Source organism: Macaca thibetana, chromosome 10 (genome assembly GCF_024542745.1).
Source record: "Macaca thibetana thibetana isolate TM-01 chromosome 10, ASM2454274v1, whole genome shotgun sequence".
NCBI classification, from domain to species: Eukaryota; Metazoa; Chordata; class Mammalia; order Primates; family Cercopithecidae; genus Macaca; species Macaca thibetana.
Window position 1 is genome coordinate 88197112 of NC_065587.1, and position 13779 is coordinate 88210890.

At 48.5% G+C, this 13779-nt stretch overlaps 2 protein-coding genes across 2 annotated transcripts in view; both read left to right on the forward strand.

Annotated features, from left to right (window-relative positions):
- Positions 1-13779, forward strand: part of SLC24A3 (solute carrier family 24 member 3) — a 502167-nt gene that overhangs the window by 289685 nt on the left and 198703 nt on the right. The window contains exon 3 of the mRNA XM_050805789.1: positions 5591-5667. Within this exon, the coding sequence (XP_050661746.1) occupies positions 5591-5667 (77 nt within the window). The remainder of the gene's footprint in view (positions 1-5590; positions 5668-13779) is intronic.
- NAA20 (N-alpha-acetyltransferase 20, NatB catalytic subunit) overlaps positions 1-13779 on the forward strand; it is a 710789-nt gene that overhangs the window by 180677 nt on the left and 516333 nt on the right. The gene's annotated exons all lie outside the window — the stretch shown is intronic.

Consider the following 13779-nt stretch of genomic DNA (forward strand, 5'->3'; position numbering starts at 1 on the left):
ACACTGTCTGCATACTTTTCTTGGAAAGCTGCAGCTATTCAGAAAAGCGCATGCCCTACCCACACCTACAAGGCACTGGAGTGGGTCACCAACTGGAGGGCTGTTGCAGTCTCCAGGAGGCAAGCACAGCTGCTGTTGCGGCTCTTTTCTTGAACCCCACTGAGACTTATCAGGCATCTGCTGTGTGCACTGCAGTGTGCTGTGTTTGGACCAGAGGGAATGGGAAGGAGGATCCTCAGAGGCCATTTTTCAGTTGGTCAAAAGGCAAATTGAGGCCCAGAGAGATGAAATGACAGGTGACCAAAGCCACACTTTGGGCAGGTTGGCATTGAGCCTCAGATTTCCAGATTCCCAATTGAGGACACTTTTCTTGACTCCAGGCTGATCCCTTCCTTAGGAAGACTAAACACTGCAACACCAAATTACTTTAGAACCACAGCAAGGCAACACTGAGTGAAACAGCGATGTTAATAGTAGGCTGTGTACGTAACACACACATAGGAGCTGACAGAGATCAATGAGAAGTCTTATGGCCTCCCTAAACGAAGCTGCTTTGCCAGTGGGTCTCTAGACTAGGATTCTTCCTGATTTACATTCTGTTCTACAGGGTCATCTGGCAATGAATGCCCTTTGCAAATTAGTCAAAGAAGCTTCTAACATGGTGGAATTGGTTATGTAATATAAGAACATGTTACAACCCTAAGTCTTAACGTTGGGGTCCTACCATTGCTAGATTCAGAATGCAAGTCTTAATAACAGTTTATCCTGATTTTATGCTTGTGCAGAGGGACTCCCTTCTGCCACCTCCACCCCATGCCCCACTGCTGTGTGCTGAAGCTAATTATGTGTATATAAGATATGGTGTGTCCTTTCCTGGACATAAGATACCTTGCATCTCCTCTTCACTTCTTATGCAAAGGAGGCTTAGGAGATGCTGTGGACTGAGTGTTTGTTTCCACTTCCCAGATTCATATGTTGAAGCCCTAACCCCCAAAATGATGGTATTTGGAGATGGGACCTTTGGGAGTTCATTAGGGTCAGATAAAAGTATAAGAGTGGGACCCCGATGTTGGGATTAGTGTCCAAATAAGAGAAGGAAGAGACCAGAGCTTATTCGTACTATGACATGTAGATAGTGCACTGCAAGAAGAAGGTGGCCTCTGCCAGCTGGAAGACAGCCCTCACCAGAACCCAACCATGCTGGCACCTTTATCTCAGACTTCTAGCCTCCAGAGCTGTGAGAGATAAATGTCTGTTGGTTAAGCCCCCAAGTCTACGGTATTCTGTTGTATCAGGCTAGGGCAGACACAGGCATTCCTACACCCAGACATGTGGATGGTTTCTTGATATATCACCTGTGACTCTTTCTCTAGCCCTGGAAGCATGCTTGGCTTGGCCAGTGCAGGGCTCAGCAGAAGTATTGAAGGGTTAGTGCCTTTGGGACAGTCCTAAACAGTGACAGGCAGGCATCAGTGGACGGAGCCCCCCACCCTACTGCTGACCCGGCAGTAGACAACTCTGAGACCTGCTTCCCTCTGTCTCCCAGCAAGCTTGAGGCCACTCTGCCAGCCCCTTCCCCTCCCTGCCTCATCTCTCCACCCTGCTCCCGATGCTTCCTGGGATCACCTCCCAAACAAACTGCTGTCATTCAAATCTTTCTCTCAGGGTCTGCTCTTGAGGGCCCCAGTCTAAGGCATGGGCATTTGAAACCTATGAGGGAAGACTCACTTCTTGCAGGGCAGGAGAAGAGGGCTTAGCTCAATTTTTAGATGAAATCTCTCCTTGTGACTTTTTTTTCAAACGATAATGCATGTATAAAAGGGAAAATAAAATACATGTAGTATTCTTTGTAAGTTGTGAATGAGTCCTTTGAAACCATTTTTCCAATTTTGTGATTTTCCTGATACGTGTTTCCTGAGAGGAGCTGTAATGAAAAAGTAGTCAGAGTGGTTGGATGTCAGGTGAAGTTTGTTAGGTGAGTATTTAACCTAGTCATTCTTTCCACATTGCTATTGGCCACCAAATAAGACTTTTTATTATTCTTGAAGAACGGTGATTCAATACCCTTAGACTGACTGTCTTCTGCCTTCCCCACCCTTCCACCCACATTCAACTCAGTGAGGAGGCCCACAGTGCCGGCCGCTCCATTCACAGGCTCTGCCACTGGGTGTGCCAGACTGGAGGCTCTCATTGCCCCATGGAGAATTTTCACACACTTCCTCATGGCCAGCTGTGACTGCTGACGGGGGGCGCACTTTTGATAGAGGAGCTCCCAACTGGGCATGGATCAGAGAGCAGGCCCTGGAGAGCAGACCAAGATCAGGTCACTGGTAAGCTGCCCACTCCCTGAAGGGAGGGAAGAGAGGGTTGCTGAGCCTCCAAGGAAGGAGGACCCTGAAGAAGCTCCTGTGGTTTCTCCTTGGCTCACCCCTGCCCGGCCAGAACTTTGGGCAGCTTCTAGGTGGACTGCCCTGAGCCAGCACAGGGCCCTTTGGGTCCTGCCCCATCCAGGGCTAAGCCTCCAGTGTGTCTTCCCCAGGGGCCCAGCTGGGGCCACCATGTGGGCTGGCGTGGAGACCCCTGACAAGAAACCACCTCCACCAGAGAGCCAGGCCCAGTGGGATCTGTGTATCCATGTTGCTTCATTCAGCCAATTGATGTTCATATTACAGAGAACTGAAAATCAGAATGCCTGGATTCAGAACCCAAGCCTGTCACTTACTGACGTGGTGCTCTTGGTGGAATAGGTGCGCTCCCTGGCCCTTGGTGGCCTCATGCATGGGGTGGCAGTGAGGCAGGAGAACGGAGCTGGGTTGAGAGAACCCAGTGCAGATGCAGATGATGCTCATGGGGTGCCTTTCACTTCCTTCCTATGCTTCCTCCGTCCCTTGTTATTGATCACGGAGGAAGCTTGTGAGGCAGGAAGTAAAGAGGTAACTGGATGCCACATACCTGTACCCCCTCTACCCCTCATTGATGATTGGGGACCTCAAGCGGTTTCCACGTGTGATTCTTCTGCTTGGCACTGCCCTTGTTTCCCGTGGGTGATGGCTGTTGTGATTGATAAATTAACTCAGCATCCCATCTATAGCTTCCAGCTCTGGGACTAGGAGAACAATAGGAGAGGTGACCTTTGAACCCTAGGACTGGGGAGTGCCAAAACGCCCTGTGGCAGCTACACTGAAAAAATGCAAAGAAAAAAAAAAAGCCCATTGCTTCCCCTCCAGGCGTGTGGCAGCTGAATGTAGATCAGATCAAATCCTTTGGGAGGAGATCACGGAAGGAAGAGGTCAGAGGGCAGAATGAAATTGCAGATCCATGCAGGAGGGGGGTGGCATGTGTGAGGGGCGTCCCCAGCCCTGGGTTTGCCGGGTGTGCAGCCCTATTCCCACTTTCCAGCCATGGAACCCAAGCATGTTGTCCCATCTGTCTTCCCCTTGGGTTCCTCACCTACAGAATTGAAATAATAACCTGTTTGTGAGGATAAGATGGGATCACAGGGGCAAAGTGCAAGGTACAGGGCTTGCCAGGAGCAGGTGCTCAATAAATGCTCACTGTTGTCATCCCTCTGCCCCCACATTAATTTCCAGATCGTAGCTTCATTTTGGTCCCCAAGGGAAACTCCTCGAGGCTTCTCCCAGTTTATTTATTCATTGGTCAGAGGGGCTCCGTGCAGCCTGTTTAGGGCAACTTCCGCTTAGAAAAATCCTTGCATAATCTTGACATTCCTGTCTTTTCTTGTCTCCTTTTTTATGTTTAAAGGACCATACAAAACTAGAGAGTGTGATTAGCTGGACATACAGGTGGATCTTGCTTTTTAAAAACAAAAAACAACTTTATTGAGATATTATTGACATATAAAAATTGTATATGCTTAAGGTATACAACTCGAGATTTTGATATGCAGATGCATTGTGAAATGTTAACCGCATTTCAGTTCATTAACATATCCATTACCTCTATATAGTTACCATTTATGTGTGTGTGTGTGTTTGTGTGTGTGTGTGGTGACAAGATTTAGATCCACCCTCTTTGCAAGTTTCAAGTATATAATGTAGTATTTTTAACTCTTCCCCACTTGCTGTACATTGGAAGGTGAGCCTTGCTTTATATACTAAATGTATCCTTTGGCCCAAACACCTCATGTGGCTCTAACCCAAGACCTGCACAATGCCTTAAGCAATGCTGCCTTGGATGCAGAGAGCAGAGCCTTTTCGAGCAGTGACCGATGGCTTGTGTCTTGCACAAATCCTCTGGGCAAGCCAGGGGTCGCCAGCAGAATTGGGCCTGGGTGTCTCAGAGGTCATCCACTCACTCCTTAGCACCACTGTCTTTGTCTCTTCTCCCCTTCCTGGCTGCATTGCCTCTCTCATGCACAGTGCATCCTGGAGTCACCTCCCAGATAAACCACATACCTCCACATCCTTGTCGGAGGGTCTGCTTTTAGGGGAATCCAAAATAAGACAAGAGGCAAACAACTATCATCTAGCACATCCTCCCCATCAAATGGTGGTGGTTTCTCTAAGAACTCACTGGAGGAAGACTTGGAGACCTCATCAAGCTCAGAGGAAAAGACTTCTTTCAACAGCCAGTGATGTCTGCCCATGTGGGGCTGTGGGTGGGGGTACTGTGTGCTGCTCCTACCGTGCCTGATGGGCACATCCTCCAGCAAAGGAGCCATGGATTCCTATCTGAGGGACCACAGGAGGCTTCATAAAGGAGAGGAGATGTGAGAACCTAGCCCAGAAGGTTGATTGGATTTTATGAGAGGAAGGGACAGGAGGCCCGGTTAGTGGTGGAGGACCTTCTTGGTCAGTTCACGGACTCCGGTTTTCATCTCATGGCAGAGAGGTTTCGGAACATTGAGAAGGCATGAACATCCCTGTGGTTGGCATTCCAGTCCAGCCACAAATGGAGGTCAACTTAGAAAGGGGAGCAGTGGGAGGGAGCAGGGAGGGGGTTGTTCTAATAGCACACGGGGCCCACACGCTAAGCCAGGTCAGGCAAAGTGGAAAAGAAGCAAAATGAAGACCCACTTAGAGCAGGGGCCTCAAATCTGTCTGAGCCACAGACTCCTTTGATGATCCAATGAAGCCTACAGCCCCTGCTCAGAAAAGCAGTTTTCAATGCGTGCATGCAGCAAAGTACATAAGGTTACACATGGAGACTGACTGTGTGGAAATGAAGCTGTCAAAATATTAGAAAACAAATTTTCAACATGGTAGTTTACGTGCTTCCTCATTAACACTTTTAAGTTGCAGGTGGTGACCTAACAACCACCATAAGATTGAAGCAGTGGGTGAGAGCTGCACAAGTATGATGGTATGATGTGTTATGAAAATATCTGTGGGGCCGAGTCCCAGGTTCTGCTAACACACTGTGGTTGGTTGCCCATGTTCTTATCTGAAGGAAACACTCAATTCTGGTTGGTTTTGTGAACCTAAAGATGTAGGGTTTTTTTCTCATCCAAGTTAATGGACCCCATGTTAAAACCAAGACTCTAAAAAGGGGCTGGTAATGCTGTCCCAGACCTACAGCACTGAAAATGTGGTCACCTGTGCTGAGACGATTTTCTTTCTCTGTTCTTTAGCCCTGCATGAATTCCCCAATGACATCTTCACCAACGAGGATAGAAGACAAGGCGCGGTGGTCCTCCATGTGCTCTGTGTAAGTACCCCTCTGTGCCTCTGCCCGGAGGGTCCACAGGCCAGGCCTAGGTGTGTGGGGTGAGGCACCTGAGGCCCCCAGTGGAGTCTCTCTGCCCTCCTGTTCACACGCCTGGTGGGGGTCCTCCGAGCCCTATAGGGGGCCATCACCAAATGGAGACGAAAGACTGCAGCTTTCGAAGGTGGAGCCATCTGTTATGCACTTTCCCTTCATGTTAGTGCCCAGAGTGCGAGCTCTAAAGTGAAACAGCCCCAGTCTCCATGACTTAACCCTACTCTCTGCTCAAACACCACCCTCTTGGGGGAGCCCTTTCCTAACCAGCCTTTCTGAAATGCCGCCGTATTTCCTCTTACCCTGCTTTGTTTTCCTCCATGCTACCTGCCATTGCATAGTTATTTGCTTTTCAACTTTTCACCCTCACTCACACGTAAGCCCCTGAGAACAGGGACTTGGTTTTGTACACGACTTCATTCCCAGACCCCTTCTTGGCACGTGGTAGGGACAGAACATTTGCCCACTGAGTGGATTCTATGTAATGTCAACTGGCACCATGTCTGACACAGAAGGCGAACAAGAAAAGCTTGTTCTCTTCCCATCTGGCCTCTTACTGTCCACCACTGCCCTAGCATCTTCTGCCACAGAGCCAGTGGCTCTAAAGTCTGTGGTCCCCTTGTCCCCATTTGGAGGGTTTGGGGGAAGGCATGCATGTGACAATGTCTAAGGAGTGGACAGCTGTCCAACAAGAAATCTCTGAGCCACGTTCTGGACTAGGTACATTACTGCTCCCCCATCTCTGCGGCGTTCCCTCTCCCCCAGAATTTCCTCTCCCCTGAATTCCATTCTAGTTATTTACTGCTGTGGAGCGAACTCCCCACGTATGGTGGCATGCCCCGTCACTGTGTCATTTTGCTTTGGGTTGTTTGTGGTGAGTGCTCAGAAGGAGCAGGGTGGGAATGCTGCTCCACGGAATCCAGGGCCTCAGATGGACCGACTCCCATAGCCGTGGCTGGGCCACTGGTCCTAAAGGATTTCTCTCTCCCATGCCTGGTATGTGGAGTGGGATGGCTGAGGGACTGGCTCAGCTGTGGCTATTGAGAAGAACACCTACAGTGACCTCTACAGTATGGCAGCCTCAGGCAGTCCAGAGAGCTCAGAAAGGGAGGGTGACTGAACCTTGAAGTCCCACGGTGTAATTTCCACCGTTACAGTCACAGCCCACTGTGATTCAACGGAGGGGTTAGAGACCTTGCTTTCAACCCACAGCTGGAGCAGGTCAGCAGGCACAGCCTGGGCTCTGGAGTCAGAGAAGACATGGGCTTGAAGCCCACTTCTGCCGGCCTTACTCTATATGTCACTTCCGGGAGGACACTTGACCTCTTAAGACTCACAGGCCACCTCCATCTTGACTCCTTTTCTGGGTAAAATCAATCAACTCTTCAACTGGTCTCCCACTCCCCAAAAAGGGAGCATGAAAAGTCTCTTTTCTACAAGGACATTCTCTAAAAGTACCAAATGAGTAAGGAGAGCCTTTGCAACCGCCCAGCCCTCCCTGCCTTTCAGGGAAGTTGTGTGCACTGAGCCATTAATATGGATGTCACCTTCGGCACCAAGGAGGCTACCCTGTCACAAGGCTGAGGAGCCCCAGGCACTGAGTTGGATCCGGAAATCTCTGGCAGACATTAGCATCCTGATGCTTTGACATCTGAGATATGAGATTTCCACTCTGGACCCAAACACTGCGTGCTTTCGGCCTCCCGAAGAGATGTTGTCGCCTGCAGCTGCATGGCCCTTTCTCCCCACCTCCACCTCCCCTCTGGACTCACTGAGTCATCAACTGGAGGTGGACGAGGTTCATTTTTCTTGCTCTTCATGAGCCCAGGATACCCAGGAAGGTTTCTGCTGTCTGTGGTAGTACATTTCCAGGCTGGCATAAAGGCAACTTGGGCACAAATGCATACTATCCTCCTTAAACACTTCCCTAAGAGTGGGCATGAGCCTACAGGTTAGCACTTTGTAATCACTGGAATCCAGTGCCACTGTTAGCCCCTGTCCTGGGCTCTACACTTTAGAATCCACAGGGCAAGGAGTTCATGGACCAAGAGTAGTGCCCACCCCTTCAAGATTATGTTCCAAGCACACAGAAGCCCAGAATTCTCCACCCAAATAGCCGTGAGCCTGCTGCCAAGGCCTGTGCACGTCTCCTCCCTGGCTCCACCTCTTGGAGGGAAGAGACCCAAGTGGGGCAAGTTTCAACACACAACATACATGACTATAGTCCAGTGTGATGCCAAGTGGGCAGAGCAGCAGGGCAGAGACAAATGTTAGGGTGGACCTGCTGGTGCCATCCCCAAGGCCCAAGACCAAATCTTGTTATCCTATCCACTAGAACATAAGCCCCCACCACCAGAATGTAAGCCCCAAGAAAGAAGCCCCTTCGTACTGTGTCCAGTCATTGAATGCCTGGAGTTGCACAGTCACTTTTTGTTCAGGGCAAGAGTAAATTATTCCTTCTATCCCCTTTACCTTCCATGTTGTGCGGCACATTTAGGATACTCAGAAACTGTTAAACAAACATCACTGGATGTGAGGACTGCTGGAAGAGTAACATCTGGCATTTGATTGGCCAGCAGGAAACAAATGAATGCACGGGTCAAAGCTGCAAGAAGCGAAATACAGACTTCCTGCACTTGGCCATCTAGAAAGCATTTCTTGAGCCCCTGCAGAGTAGTGCTGGGCTGAGTCCTTCTAGATGCTCAGGACATGGCCTCGCTCTGAAGGAACCTGCTGTCTTGTGAAGAGAACCACTTATGATCGGCACCTGCCATGCACTAAATGCTAACGAGGGTCTATACAGCCTGCTGTGCTGTGGGAGCTTAGAGGAGGCACCTCAGTGTCAGCAAGGTCGGGTGGTGCTGTTCTTGAAGAGTGGGCAGGCAGATTCCAAAGGAGCATGGAGAAAAGGGACTCCACACAGGAATGGGAAACCTCATGGTCAGAGACACAGAGAGGTGAGAGTCAGGGAGTCTAGAGAGAGCACAAACCAAGGGTGTGGGTGGTGGAGAGTGAGCGAATGTAGCGTGGAGAGACCAGCGGGATCTCACATGGGAGGCACCACACGTGATTTAGCTGCTGCGTTGGAGTGGTGGGAGATTCTTGACCTCACCGTCCCTCCTTGCCTAGGGTTAGTGCTGCATTAGCTCAGGCTTCACCAGAAGTGACCCAGAGTCATCTGCCCTACAGTCAGTTGATAAAGACCCAGGCAGGACATAGAAAAAGGCTCAGGGCCGTTTGGGCAGGTGATCCCAGAGTCCCAGGGGCCCTGGGGAATATCCAGGAGGGAATGTGGAGGACAGAACATCCCCAGGAGACTGTTTCTAGGCTCCTGACGAGCTGGGACTGCCTTATCCAGGCAGGGGAGTGATGGCCTTCTGCTGGAGAGTCCCCGCGGGGTGTCCTGCCACCCCAGGCTTCCCCTGAGAGAAAGCCATAGGGCTGCCTTTTCCTGGGGTTCACTGCTCTTAGTCATGGATCCGGAGCAGAGGGCCTAGTCCTTGCTGCTCGAGTTTGATCCGAAACCTGATCACACTCAGCATTGGCACCTACACTCAACCTGCCCCTTTTCACTTGGGTCCCACGAGTTTGCTTTGCTCCTGAGGCTTGCAGCCTTCAGCCTCAGTTTGGGTAGAGCTCTGGGGACACAGATGGTTCTGACCCCTTGATACACTCTTTTAAACCTTGAATGACAAAGCTTGCATTCTTTTTTTTTTTTTCCTCGTAGATACTTCCCTGTTTTGTGTGTGCTTTGTAGAATCGAACAGCTGAATCGTTCAACTTTCTGAATGTTCCCTTGGATCTTTCATGTTCTGTGTATTTCAAAAATCCTGAGCCTGAGAGTGCACTTTTTAAAAAGGTTTCTGTTCCTTCTGGCTGTTTGTCATGTAGTGGGGAAATTCATGATCTTGACAACTTTTTCAACAAAAGATAACCCCAAGAAAACACTTGTCTTAGAACTCGCTTTATATCTGATCTCTTATAACATTGAAACACTAAAAGCAGGATTTCCTGTCTGTGAGGAAATTTGCACCCTATAGATTCATCGAGCCTGCCCCAAATAAAGGAAGAAGGCTGTGAATAATTTTCTAGAATTGTAGTTTGTTTGTGATTTATCAAGATCTTGTGAAATTTTGCTCATTATCCCCATGACACAAATAGCTGAATCTTAGAGATGATAAGCCAAGCTACACATTTCCCTTCCGGTAAGAGGTTTTAAATAATCAATATTTGGAATTCTTTCTTGAAGTTGGTGTGGGTGGCTGTCTATCTTTTAAGAGATCAAACTCCACAGCAGGAATAAATACTCTCTGCATGCCCTGCCAGCTTTCAGAAGTCTTCTTCCTAAGCTTTGAGCCTTGCTTTCCGATTTTTAATGTCATTCTTCTCTTCTGGCAGGCAGATATTTCTATATGCCTGTGTGTATGAGAGTAGAAGGTGTCACACATTTGAAAATGATTCTGTATCCCATACCAAGGCAAGCTCTTGTTAAGTGAGTCTGTTTGGTAGGAGGGCTGCTAATTAGTCCAGCAACCCAGACCTGTCATAGATGTGCTGGGGAAAGACATATCAAGGAGAATATTTTTGATGTGCATCTTCAGTTTCTAAATCCTAGGCATGCCCCGAGATGTCCCATAGGAAACTTGGGAATTCAGGCAGAAGGGACGTTTCCCTCCACTGAGCTGTTGGGGTTGCTGCCATCTGGACCTCCTCAGGCTGCTCAGAGCAGCAAAAGGGATGTTCTGGCCACGTGGGAGGTCCCTGGTCATCTGCCTTAGGCTCCTTCTGTTTAGTGGTAGGGACTCCCTTGTGCACATCTCCATCTTCACACTCCTATGTCCAGTGCCCATTAGGGGCTCGTGTGTATTAAAGGAGATAGGCTCTCTACAGCGCGGGTCATTCCGGAATCCAAGAATCCAAGCAGGATTCTTGTGCTGAGCTGAGCCCTCAAGCTGGCGCTCCCTACAAGTGGAGATTCTCCAACAATGAGGAAGAGGACCGTTAACATCACTCCTTTTGGTGTCCCCATGGTGAGGGTGTCCAGGGCATGATCTCAAGATTGGTGGTCTCCCCTGTCCCCCACCTCAACACCTGTCCACACTTCTTTCTTCCGCCCCTGGACCCAGGGTGTTTTATCTGGTCTGGGAATTGGGGAATCTCACTTATGAACTTACATCCAAATGCTCTCTTATTCCTAGATCAGCTTTTAAACTTAAGAACGTGCTTTCTGTCTCATGATCCCGTGGTGACCTCCTTGCTCCCCAAAACTGCAGAGGAAGCTGATTAGCATTGGAGGGTGGCCTTTGGTACAGAAGTGATGAAAGTGATTGGAGTACTGGGGAAGGAGGGAGGCTAGTCACATCTTCTCCTCCCTCTGGCTTTGTGGTTTTCAGGTCCATTGTCTATTTCTGGATTTAGTGGTATTCCTAGCCCAGCAGAGTACCTCGGTGACCTGGACCATGCTCTCCTTCCCTCCTTCCCTCCTTGCCTCCCTCCCTTCCCACACAATCCCTGTTCTCTCAGAAGAAGTGTGTCTCTGCCTCCACTCTGGCCCTGGCTCTAGCTGGTGTCATCTTTTGTGCACCTGCCCTACTTCTTCAGTACCTCCCTGCACTGGTCAGTTTCCTAATTTATAGTCCCCAGAAGTCTCTAATTATTGGCCCAGCTCATACTTTTCCTGCCTGGCCATGGGGTGACCGTCCCCTATGGGTTGACTCCCCCTGGTTCAGGTCTTAACCAGTCAGTGTGACTGAATCACACAGGTTTCCTTAGGAGGCCTGGAGGGAGAGGAGTCTCAGCTCTACAACTCCACCCTCCCCTCCTCAGCAAGAGTGGAGACTGATGTGGATGTGTTCTTGAAGGAGCCTGAGGCTGGGACACCTCCTGGGAGAGTCCAGGTTCCAAGTGGAAAAGGGGCCTCTTCCTCCCAGCCAACTGCTCCTCTTTCAGGCCTGGGGGAGGAGAGGGGCAGGAAGCTCTTCTTTCTGGAAGGAGCCTCACCAAATGGATGTCGTTTCCTGGGGTCTGAAGGCCTTCCAGTTATTTCTGCTGTTTAATTTTAATAGCTGAAAGAATGATTTCCCTGGATGCACTTTCCCGGGCCCAGATTGCTTTTGTTCAGAGCCAGAGAATAATGATGCAGTAGCCAGTTCTTAGGGGACAGAAGACCAGGGTCCCAGCAGGAGGTGCAGAAGGCCCCATCCCCAGCCGCCATCTCTTCCAGCATTTTGTATATTTAAGCTCACTTTCCACCTCACTCCCAGGGGTATTTTTTTTTTTTTTTTTTTTGGTCTTTCAAGGATGTCTTTTCACTTTTTTGGCCCTAAGACTCAACTTTTCCATCACTGTCTATCACGCCTTCCCCAGCTGTCCAATAGTCTAGATTTGTGCTGTCTAACATGGTAGCCACTGGCCATAGGAGCTGTTGAGCACTTGAAATGTGGCTAGTGTGAATGAGGAGCTAACTTTTTTTTTTTTTTAATTAACGTAAGTGTAGATAGCCACATGTGGCTAGGAATCACCCTAGAAGGCCTAGCGATGAATTCTAATTCAGCATCTTCCCTTCCTCGTTTATGTCATCAACTTGAAATAAAGAAGCAGAGGTGGCTGGAGAAAAGGTTGTTAGCAAAGAGACACTGCTGCTTTACTCAGTCCTCTCAAGGGCTGGCCTGGCTTTAGCCATCCAAATAAGCAGGATGTATAGAAGGCACTGCCAGGCCAGTGGGCTTACCAAAACGAGGGCAGGATGAGATGTTCTGGTAAGGAGGAAGGACACCCAAGTTAAAAGTCAGAAAAACATGTATATGACCAACCAGCTTCCTGCTTTGGAACAAGTCCCAGAACTTCTCCTGACCTCAATATCCACATCAGTAAAGTGGGAACGCATGGTAGGTGCTCAGTCAGTGTTTCGGTTTTCGATCTTCACCGTCTCTTCCCCCGCAAACGCCACCAAAGGCAGCTCAGCTGTGCTTGCCAACCCCACCACAAAGCACCTCCTTTCACAGGGCCAGAGCCCAATCCTTTCAGATGCAGCTGCCCTCCTTGTGAGCAACAGGACGGGGTGGTGCAGGAGGCCTCTCTGCAACTGGTATTCCCGCCGTGCCCAGGGCTCCAGGAGAGGCTGCTCCTGCAGTGTTTTTTTTGTTGTTGTTGTTGTTTTGTTTTGTTTGTTTGTTTGTTTTTGTTTTTTACTGAAAAACAATAATCATATATATTTTGGGGGTATAATGTGATGTTGCAATTACGTTGTAGAATAAGCAGATCAGGCTAATTAATATATTTATCACCTCACATTCTTATTTACTTGTGATGAAAACATTTAAAATCTATTTTAGCAATTTTGAAAAACATTTTATTATTAACTATAAAATAGGAAAGGGGAAGTGAAATTGTCTACTAATGACATGATCTTGTATGTGGAAACCCTTAAAAACGCTGCCAAAAGACTGTTAGAACTGATGAACAAATTCAATATAAAGATGCAGGGTACAAAATCAACATACAAAAATCGGTAGCATTTCTGTACACTAAAAACAAACTATCTTCAAAAGAAATTAAGAAAACAAATTCATTTACCATGGCATTAAAAATAAAATAGGAGTACATTTAAACCAGGGGGGTTTAAAATTTCAGGGAACCTACATGATCTGGTCAGAAAGGTCCCAGCAACAACTCACTTTTAGGGCAGACGTGTTTAGTTAAGGGATTTTATTCTGGAAGAGAAAAATCATTAGAATAGCTTGTGGAATTTGCTGTTTACTCTTGGAAAAGTGCTGAACATGTCCTTAATTTGTCAGTGTCAACACAAAGCTAAAACTGGTGTCCAGAGAGGATTAGCACAAAGAGAGTAAATTATGTTTCCATACATCAGTGATTTAAATCACTGCCTCATCCCCTTGGTCATGAGACTTAATTCAGAAGGCCCGGGTCTAATCATTCAGCCCCACAGGCCCCACGGCTTGCTGGTGGGTTGATACCCTAGGACCTGAGCTGGATATAAAGCATGACGGTTTAGAGCATATGCCCTTGCAGTGAAACCCATGAGTTGTAGTCCTGAATTTT